Source organism: Lycorma delicatula, chromosome 1 (genome assembly GCF_047948215.1).
Source record: "Lycorma delicatula isolate Av1 chromosome 1, ASM4794821v1, whole genome shotgun sequence".
In the NCBI taxonomy this organism is placed as follows: Eukaryota; Metazoa; Arthropoda; class Insecta; order Hemiptera; family Fulgoridae; genus Lycorma; species Lycorma delicatula.
Genome location: NC_134455.1, coordinates 226,733,397 through 226,744,879, shown reverse-complemented (window position 1 = coordinate 226,744,879; position 11,483 = coordinate 226,733,397). Strand labels below are relative to the sequence as shown.

General features: G+C 31.6%; 1 protein-coding gene across 1 annotated transcript in view; it reads right to left on the bottom strand.

Moving 5' to 3' along the window:
* Window positions 1-1,570: 1,570 nt before the first annotated feature.
* Window positions 1,571-11,483, bottom strand: part of LOC142317768 (pickpocket protein 28-like) — an 88,970-nt gene continuing 79,057 nt past the window's right edge. Inside the window, exons 10-11 of the mRNA XM_075354318.1 lie at window positions 9,252-9,343; window positions 1,571-1,885 (exon numbers count right to left, since the gene is read on the bottom strand). Of these exons, the coding sequence (XP_075210433.1) occupies window positions 1,731-1,885; window positions 9,252-9,343 (247 nt within the window). The 3' untranslated portion in view covers window positions 1,571-1,730. The remainder of the gene's footprint in view (window positions 1,886-9,251; window positions 9,344-11,483) is intronic.

The window sequence follows — 11,483 nt, the reverse complement described above, 5'->3', positions numbered from 1 at the left end:
AAAAGTATAGGGACAAGGGAAGCAATTTTAGGCCTCAGATTAATAGTAGAAGGAAGATTAAAGAAAAACAAACCAACATACTTGGCGTTTATAGACCTAGAAAAGGCATTCGATAACGTAGATTGGAATAAAATGTTCAGCATTTTAAAAAAATTAGGGTTCAAATACAGAGATAGAAAAACAATTGCTAACATGTACAGGAACCAAACAGCAACAGTAACAATTGAAGAACATAAGAAAGAAGCCGTAATAAGAAAGGGAGTCCGACAAGGATGTTCCCTATCTCCGTTACTTTTTAATCTTTACATGGAACTAGCAGTTAATGATGTTAAAGAACAATTTAGATTCAGAGTAACAGTACAAGGTGAAAAGATAAAGATGCTACGATTTGCTGATGATATAGTAATTCTAGCCGAGAGTAAAAAGGATTTAGAAGAAACAATGAACGGCATAGATGAAGTCCTACACAAGAACTATCGCATGAAAATAAACAAGAACAAAACAAAAGTAATGAAATGTAGTAGAAATAACAAAGATGGACCACTGAATGTGAAAATAGGAGGAGAAAAGATTATGGAGGTAGAAGAATTTTGTTATTTGGGAGGTAGAATTACTAAAGATGGACGAAGCAGGAGCGATATAAAATGCCGAATAGCACAAGCTAAACAAGCCTTCAGTAACAAATATAATTTGTTTACATCAAAAATGAATTTAAATGTCAGGAAAAGATTTTTTGAAAGTGTATGTTCGGAGTGTCGCTTTATATGGAAGTGAAACTTGGACAATCGGAGTATCTGAGAAGAAAAGATTAGACGCTTTTGAAATGTGGTGCTATAGCAGAATGTTAAAAATCAGATGGGTGGATAAAGTGACAAATGAAGAGGTATTTCGGCAAATAGATGAAGAAAGAAGCATTTGGAAAAATATAGTTAAAAGAAGAGACAGACTTATAGGCCACATACTAAGGCATCCTGGAATAGTCGCTTTAATATTGGAAGGACAGGTAGAAGGAAAAAATTGTGTAGGCAGGCCATGTTTGGAATATGTAAAACAAATTGTTAGGGATGTCGGATGTAGAGGGTATACTGAAATGAAACGACTAGCACTAGATAGGGAATCTTGGAGAGCTGCATCAAACCAGTCAAATGACTGAAGACAAAAAAAAAAGTAAATGGGATCTTTAAATGTGGCTGGTGGTCATTAGTGTTAGTACACTAATTAGAAAATTCATAGCTGTTTTAATTTAATTTAAAAAATCATAGTAGTTAGTACTACTGGTAAATAATGGATAAAATGGATAGACAAATAATGAGATTAGTATAATAATTTTAACAGTAAACAAAACATCACCTCCATAGCTGCTATTGATATTGTCTGTAACAAAAGAGTCAGAATTTCATTGCCAGTATTAATTTTGTGATTGGTCGCTAAGTGTGGTCAAGATAAGTGAAAACATTTTGAAATACCATAAGTTTTTTAAAAATGTTCTTTATAATTTTTGGCCAACTGTTTATTTCAAAACTTTTAAATTTAGAATTTTTATCAGTTCTGGCCTCATGGACAAGGACATATTAATAGCAGATGCCCTAGTATTTTTGTATGAGCAAAATTCATATGGAAAGTTATATTCTGTATGAATGCCACATGTGTACTAATATTTTACTTTTATAGAAGGTATATTTATAATAGTGTTATGAATGCATATTTAAAAACAAGTTGAACAGTGAATATTACACTGCAGCTTTGACTTTTACTTTGCTAGGAGTCCCATATAATTTATTATTTTTAATATTGTTATACAGTCGTATAGTAGCATAATAAATTATTTCAATCAAGCTCAAGATGCTAAATCCACAACAAAATCCCATAAGGCCACCGCAGGTACCTAAAAAGAAAAAAAAATTCATTTAATAAATAAATGAACAATAATGAATTAAATCAAAGTTAGAAATTTACACTGTATTATTGTACAATAAATTTTATTACATTCTAATATACAATTCCATAATGTTTCATATCCTTTATGATAACCTCTTACCTTACATCATAACCTCACCAGGATCCCCAGGCTTTGGCTACTTTGGTGAAATCGGGCCAGATTAGTGTACAAGCCCATTGCTGGGTTACTTGCAGGGGATTCAGTGGATGTTAGGCATCAGACCTTTGTTGTCTTTGTTGCACAATCCATCAATGAGCTAAAGAGGCAAGTCACCATAATCTTTGATTCATTGTGCATGGCTAGATTAGGAGTAAGTGTCCCAACTAACAAGACCGGGCTCTACGTTTAACACACTGTTGAGTACTTCGCGAGTCGATTACGGCAATGTTCGTGATCATTGCCAAGGAGATAAGTATCGACAAACCCAAAAATTCAGGAGCATTTGCTGTAGTAGATGACTCTGAGGGAGTGGTTATGATGGCCAGCCCTAGCGTTTTTGCTGTTGTAGGCAAACCCGAAAAATGCTGCACCCCAAGCTTCAGAAAAACTTTAAATTTTTCAAAAAACACAGAAATATAAAAGAACCATGTTAACCAGAAAAATGGCATATGATTGAATTAAGACAATAATACTAACACAGATTTACAGGAAATTGTTTTATTGAAAAACAAACTTTACATTTTTAACTAGCTAACGACGACGAACTCACAAACTACAACTAGTGCCTACTATTTTCAGAGATAATTTAAATATATTTTTAAAACCATAAACAAAACTAATACAATAATATTAATATTGTAATAATAAATGGTAAATAATATTATTTTCTAAATTCTAGTAATCGAAATATATTTTTGTGGGTTGTGTATATTTTTTGCGCTCTAGTTCAGGCGGTTTTGCCGCCGTAGGCAGTTTCCTATTTTGCCTACCACCTAAGGCCAGCCATGTGGTCATGAAGTCTAGTGGGAAGTTCTTCACCGACTTCCCTTAATCGGACCGAGAAGAGATACCTGACAAGGAAACAAAGAAAATTTTGTAATTCGTAAGAGAGGAAATGAAGAGATAAAAATCCGCGTGAAAGGCGCAGGCAATGCCGGTAAGGACCTACGGGAGATGATTAAGAAGAAAGTTGTTGGGATGGACGTGATATTCCGAGGGAAGTCTGAAAGGAAAACGTCTCTTTGACTGGCCTTCGGCAATTCTCAGAAAGTGATTACAACATTGCCCTTGGATGCTGGTCGCAACCTCCACGACATGGGCAGGATCTGTATTGTGTCGATGAGCTTTGTCACTAGAAAGAAGAAAGAAGCAAACTGCTCTAGGTGGTGAAATTCGGACATCTGCCTCCAAATTTAAAGGCCCGGACTGCTCGGCCCTTTGCTTCAATTGTGGCAAGGCCGGCCACAAGAGATCTGAATGTAAGAGGGTCAACAATCAGCGGTCTGTGAAGTTACCAGCCATAGAACTAGCAGCAAAGTGCTTCAAGAAAGAAGAATAAGGCTTATTCAAATAAATACAAATAGGAGCAGCAGGGTTAACAATTTTGTTCACGAGATCACAAGGCGGAAAAAGGCCGATTTCATATTGTGCAGTGAGCCAAATATAAATATAGCATTGGCTGCTGAGAGTCAGTGGGTCTGTGATGCTGCCAGCAGCACCATTGTAATCGATTCTCTAATGTTCTACCGGTAATTCGCCTTGGCAACGGTTCAGGCTATGCCTGGCTAGAGACGACGCTGTTGTCTAGCTGTTTTATTTCGCCGTACTGTCCATTCGATGCTTTCGAGTATTACCTGGACAGTTTAAGAAGGAGGTAAGCAGAGAAGTGACCGCCGCAGCCGCGCTCTCTATGAGGCAATGGTCGGGGTGAGATACACCTGCTTGAATCAAGGCGATGTCCCTCATTTAAATAGGGACGAGTTTGCTTCCTACATTGCTTGTAAAAAATAGCTCTGTGGAGAGTGGTTGTTGATTTTAACTATATCATCACTTGGGAATGGATTCTACAGTCCTAGAAGTCAAACCGGCTTGCGGTCCTTTGGAAGGAGGGGAGGCAAGACAGCAACTCAGCATCCTTTAGATCAATCAGCTTGCTCAATTATTTGAGTAAGCTATTCAAGAAGTTGCAGGTTAACAGACTTAATGATGAGCTTGAGGCAATGAGCAGTCAACAAAGCAGGTCAACTGTTGGTAATACTGATAAACATAATTTTTGTTTCCTAATATGCGATACATGATTTTAATCTGGTTCTTTTTATGCTGAAAACAAATATGAACTCAGAATCTTTCTATCACCCTCCATTTTTGAAAAATTTTTAAATTGTAATTAAAGGATTTTTTTCATTTTTCAACGTGTAGTTGGCATTTTAAGCTCCTATATTGTATTTTGTTACCTGAGCTAAGGATAAACATTTTGTTACCAAAGAGTGGAAGAAACAAGACAACTTAACTCCAAATGGAAATAATATTATTCATGAAGCCTTAGTGGAACCCAAAAAAATATTTTTACCCCCTCTCTAAATCAAGCTAAAACTAACAAAAAATTTTGTAAAAGCAATGAAGAAGGATAATCCTGGATTTTTCTACATCAAGCAAAAATTTCCGAATGTAAGTGAAGGAAAAATTAAAGAAGGAATATTTGTTGGTCCTTAAATAAGAGAGTCGATCAAAGATGATGTATTTAACTCAATGTTAAATAATGTAGAAAATGCAGCTTGGCTTCATTTAAAGAAGCCAAGCTAAGCCAGGGCAAAGTTTTGCAAACAATGCAAAACTTTGCTCTGCAAACAAAAATCCACCTATGACGATATTGTTAATCAAATTCTTACTTCATACAGAACTATGGGATGTAATATGTCTTTGAAAATACATATCCTTCACCCACATCTGGATTTTTTCCCAGAAAACGTCTTATTAATTAATAAATTAATAAAAAAATTAATTATTAATAAATCAATACATTTAAAAAAAAAAGGAGATGAAGTCGGATTCAAACCGATGTGCCTTCCCCTTAAAAGATCCAAATATTTCATTAATTAAAATTCTATATGGCTATAACTCTGGAACCAATGAAAATAATTACCACTATGATAAATTGTTGAAAAGCTCTCAATTAGAGCTTATTACTGCAGTTAAGAAAAAGCCCAAAATCCAAATTTTTTTGGATTTTGGGCTTTTTTGGACACTTCTGGTCCAGTCGATTGCAATCAAAAGGGGAGGGGCACAACTAGATGTTACAACAGTCTTATATCAAAAATGTTCAACACCCTACGGCTAATCGTTTTTGAGCAAGATAAATTCGTACGAACAGACTTTGTGCCGAAACTAGTCAAAATGGAATTCAGGGATGGTCAAAATGGATATTTCTGTTGAAATGTAAAAACAAAAATTTTTCGTGATCACAATATTTCCTTTACTTCATTCAAGGAAGTAATTAGAAATTAAGAACAAATAAACATTTTTGAGTTAAAATAAAAACATCAGCTTAACCTACATAATGATAAATACTTTTGTGATAAAATGCTTTTCATCTCTTTTACAGTTTAAAAATGTAGTATAAAATTGAGAAATTAATTATTGTTAATCATTTTGCATGTTATAGAAAACAGTCATCTCATTAAAGACCTCAATTTACACATATTTTGAGGTGAAATACATTTTCGCAGTCATTGAAAAGCAAATTATTTACTATTTGGATATGGAAATAGTAAAAAAGGGAAATAATTAGTAAAGTTATAAAGCCACACTAAGTTAATTTTAGCCAATGTAAATAAATAATTATAGAGCTACTATATCTAATTTTTTGTGCAACCTATCACCTACAGTACCAGGTGGTTATGTTATTTAATATTTGTGGAGTCAAGTTCTGCTGCAAAAGGATCAATGATATTGCATGAGGCTGACTTTTGAAAGGCATGTTTGGAAGTTTTAGTATATTACAGATAATAAAGAGAAAGAAGTACTATACCTCAAATGGTCCCATCATACCAGCAGATTTTTATATTATGTCAGTTGCTGATGTCTATTCTAACAATGAACTAAACCATTTTGGGTGGTTTTATTTCAGTTTTGTCCCTAAATTCTCTACTTTTGAATCAATGTTGTCAGTCAATAATTCAAATGTTTTATAGACCTAGCACAGGTTTTTCAGAATAGTAATTTTTTGCTCTGTATTAAGATTACCATCTTCCATTTTTAAAAGTAGTTCAGAAAAACTTTCGTTAACATGCTAATTCTTAAATGGAATATCTCAATATCTGCTTAAAAACAATGAAAATAAGAACAAGCTCATCCTCAGTGGTGCTAAAAAGTTATCATCAAATGGGCCTCAAGTCATCCTGAGGTATAGATTATCCTCATTTGATGTACAGAATCAGATTTGTCCTAGAAAGCAATATTATCAGCCCTTCTTTGGTATGCTGCAACACGAAATATCTTTAGAGAATTCAAAAATAAAATTGGTAATTTTTTATTTAATAGGGGAATTTATTATCATATACTGATTACTACTACTGAATATTAGACAAATTTCTTTAATAATCTTTTAAGTTTATTTCAATTTTAATAATCATTTGGTGAAAGTGAACAAAATTATAAATTTATTGAAAATATTTATCATACTAACTGCAGGCTTATAAATTTATAAAATTCAACATTTTTAAAACTCAAAAGTCAATTCAGAGTAAATTTTTTTGCACTTTGAACTCATATTATGTTTGGTTCATTTGCCTATTTTTAATTCTAAAATAAAAGTTTGAAATCCTAAACGAGCAGAACAAAATAAACCTCATGGCTGATGTCTGCATATGAAGGTGTACTAGATAAATTTTTTTGAGTACATGTGTTGTAATCACAAACACAAAATCCACCCACCATTTGTTTAACAGATAGTAGGTAATTATTTGGAACTAATGTTATAAATTTTTGTTAACACTTTCAACGCTGCCAAAAAAATAAAATTTATATTAGTTAACTAAATTTTTTTTCAATAAAGTGATACCTAAATTTAAATAAAGCCCATTTTTATTGTTGTTTGTAATTTTTTCTATTTTTATTTTTTTTTATTTCAAAATAATGGACTACGATGGTCATCTGTAGTCACTGGTATTTGTAACTTAGCCATTGATGATGGATGATTATCGTAGTCCATATTAACACATTGTTAACATGGTCCCTTTCTACCATTATTTTGTGATATTTCTATGTTGTTATGACTAACTATATTGATGTTTATATAAAAAATTAGACTATTTATTGATTTCACCCACAAGTTATTCAATGTGCAAATGCCATCAGCCTTAAAGTGCTCAATATATGTATTTCATTTTTTTTTTGACGTCTTTTTTTTAGATAAAATTATTGATTTTTCTGTTACATATGTTATGTAAATAAGCGTGATATGTTTGTATTTAAATAAAGGGTTAGCAATAATTAACAATGAAGAGTTTGGTATATATTTTCTTTAATTTATGTTTTTTAAAAATACTTCCGTAATACTATTAAAAAGTTTTATTCTGGATATTTGTCTATTTGTAAAACACAATATACAAAAACTGTAAATTTTTAATGAAAAAATTTTTAAATTAATGAACGTAATTATTCATTAAAAACAATCAACAATAATATTTCTTTAAAAGTAAATGACAGAAATAGTTCCATTAGAATTATTTATTATTCACATAATACAAAAGCACATACAAATGTACATTATATTTATAAAAAAAAATGTTTTGAAAAAGTTTAAAAATAACAATATCAAAACTGATATATATATCAGTTTAATATATAATATAATAATAAGGTATATAAAAAATAACATTATAAAAAAGTGTAAATACAAATAAAATTTAATTTTATGGTTACATATTGAAAAGAAAGAAGGCAGAAAACAGGTATAATGTTTATAGCGTAGTTTTGTGATATTCTTCAAAACATTTATTATTAACCTAACGGATACAGGGCTGATAACACATGACAAACTGGGTAGTGATACATCATGTCTTTACGGATCTTTTTGCATGCACATACCCAACATTTTTTTGGGTTACCCTCCTCTGTCCTTCTGGTGGGTGTGCTAGTGTTACCTGAAAGAGGTTGTTGCAGGTCTTCAAGAGCTTCCTCATCATCATCATCACCTTTCATCACCATCACCATTCATCCAATGACAGAGAAAATATTATTGTCAATTTCTTGAAGAGCTCGTAGTGCTTTAGTGCTTCAAGCTATATTTCTCTCTATCCAATCTCCTTTTTTAGTCGTTGAGGTTGAAGTTGTATCTCCTGATGTCAGTGGACTTTGCAGTTTGGAATTCAATCTCTTTAACTCTCCTCATACATGGCGTATCCTAAAAAAATAAAAATAATTATTTATAAAAGTAATAACCATTGAAAAGTATTATTTTTCATATTATATGGTAATATAAGTTTTTGTTTTTACTCTCAGTAAGCATAAAAGCAAACAAAGGTTTGGATTTCAATTTTCTAAACTATATATATATGAATATATTTACACAAATAATACTAATTATACATCAACAAATTCATTGAATTTAAAAGTAATGAACAGTGTTTTTTTATTTGAAAAATGACAATAGTTAAAACAAATTGAAAAATTGTAGCATTTCAAAAGAAAAAAGAGGTAATACAGTACAAAAAAAATCAAGAGTAAAATAGTGTAGCAATATAGTTTGATTTTTAAATATAAAATTATGGCAAAACTAATTAAAAGCAAGTAATTATATCAGAAAATAATACAGAAATAATGAGGAGAGTAATACTACACACTGTCAATAAAATGAATTATAATAATTGACTTACCTGATAAGTTAACTTCTATTTAAATCTTGTCGTGTCTTGAAATTAGATTAAATTAAAATATTCTTGAGTAGTTTTCTCTACACTTAAAAAACACATTTAAAATTAAAAATGCACAAAAAATGAAAAAAAAATTGACTAAACATTTGTTTAAAAAACATAGCAAAATTGTAAAATTCTATGTGTAAATAAAACCTTACTCAGTGACTGAAAGTAAGTGCCAACCTTATAAAAGTGACGGCAAGTGAACAAAAACAAATATAATATGCGTATAAAAAGGATAATGATGGTAGTCCACAGTGCACAACATGTTAATACATTTTCATAGAAAAACAAACTTTTATACTTTTCAGTTATATCTATTAATTAATATAAAATAAAAATGTAGCTTGTCGTCAATAGATAATTATTATAATTACTGTAAGAAAACAGAATAATATTTTTATAGAATAAAAAATATCTATATGTTTATAACTTTAGGATGAAAAATGAACACTTACCAAGAAAATCTGCATAACCATAGAGTTCACTGCGATAACTAGTTACGAATTGACTTTCCTTGTAATAAATAATAATCTTTGCCAAATTCAAACTGGAATGAAAAAAAAATAGCTTTCCAATCATAAATATTTTAAGTTATTCAAATTTCCTAAATTCTGAACAACGACATCGATACTTACTAGGTGTCTTGAAAGTAGGGTTTATTCAATGGGTATGTGAAGTTAGTGTCTTGGCACATAAACATGTGAATGTGGGTGCAACTGCTGTTGAAATAATATAAATATGCATGTAACTTAAATATATCATTTAATATTACTTAAGCAATATCACTTAAGTAATATCATTTCTACTGGTTAAGTAGACGTTAGTTTTAGAATATCTCTTATACATTATAATTGAGTTGAGGAAGTTTTAGAATAAGTACTTTAAATTGTTTCCTTTTCTTATTTGACTATATGCAGAAATCAATGGTAATGTCAAAGCTGCTAACTTCACAAATTGGTATAACTTGGTCTATGTGTATAACGATGCATAATTTTAATTTCTACTTTATTCCATCAATGGAACTCTTTTCTGAACCTCAGTTCAAAATAAGAAATTTAAAAGAGTTAAAAGAAAAGGGTGTGAACTTATTACTTCCAAGATATTAATATTTTTCACCTCAAAAAATATTATTTTTAACTCTGATTACATAATATTCATTTATGAAAATTATTCTTTAATTAAAATACTCATTATAATATAAGTCCACAGTTCTCTGATAGTGACAATAATATTAGTCTTGGAGTTTGTTTTTCATTTAACTTTTAAAGACCTACATTTTTTTAGAATCTGAGAATCATCTTTTATGGGTATGGCAATTTAGTTTTTTGGTTTTTTATCAACACAAGGATAACATGAAAGAATTTTATCATGCACATTTAAACTAAATCTTGAGAAACATTAATTGATAAAATCCGGGAACCAATAAAAAGATTCAAGAAAGAAATTCAGCAAAATCAACATTAGCCAAATAATACAATGTATTCTACAGCTCTACCATGAGAAAAAAAAAATTGTTATGGATGTATAATTTGGCAAAGAAGATGATTATTCCTTATGCCTTATTCAAGATTCTTTCAAGACAGATGACCATCTGTCATCTTTTGTGATAAATGTTCATGCAGTATTTTAGTTTTTACCATTTTAGCACTATAAATTACTTTTCCTTAAAAATATTAATAAAAATTCTAGTTACTTCTTGATGAGTTAGCTAAGTTATAAAGATGAGTTTGGTTGATCCAAGTTTTTATTATAGTAGTTCTGAGTACTACTTGAAATGAAAATAAAAATTTTATACTCTTTAAAACTTAATTGTATAAAAATTATATACTCTTTAAAACTCCTGACCACAGTGTAGGAAATCAACTCCACGGTCAAACGCGTTATGTCGTAAATGACTGAGGCTCTGTCAAACAGCTCTATGGAGAAGACCACCAGCCTATCCTTAATAATCTCCCACCTCACATCTCAGACGCCATTACACAGAAGCGCCAACTGAGGAGGAGATATCGAATCATCCTGTCCCCTGATGACAAAAGGGCTTTTTATATCCAAACAGACAGGATGAAACAGCTGCTGGGAAAACATCGAGAGGATTTGTGGAACGAATACCTTGTCACGATTTCAGATGACAACTTCTCAATGTTCAGGTTAAACAAAAGACTAAGAGAAGGAAAGAAGCCTCGCCACCTGGTTGTGGAGCAACAAGGCCACCTGGCATATTCGTAAGTAGACAGGGTGGAGGTTTTTGAGGACACCCTGGAGAAACAATTTACTCCAAACCTCCCCTCTGCCCTGAACAACGACCACACAACCAAGGTTGAGTCCTTCCTTGTAGATTATTTCGCACAGGTGGAGGATGCCTCACTAGAAATAGACCAGGTCATTGAGGCGGAAGTTTCCACAGTAACCAAAGTCACAAGCCCTGACAAGGCTCTGAGTATCGATGGGATAGGTGCCAACGCATTCTGGAACGTTCCACTTGCTTACAGCGACCATAATGGTAATATTCATGTCAATTTTGTACAATGAATATTTTCTGAATTGTTGGAAAACAGCAAAGGTGGTATGTCTACCCAAACCTGGGAAAAGTTTGCTTTTTCCCCATAATTACAGGCCAATCTCCTTATTACCAGTGTTGTTAAACTATTCAAAAGGATTTTCCTGGAGAGACTTAGGCGATACATGGG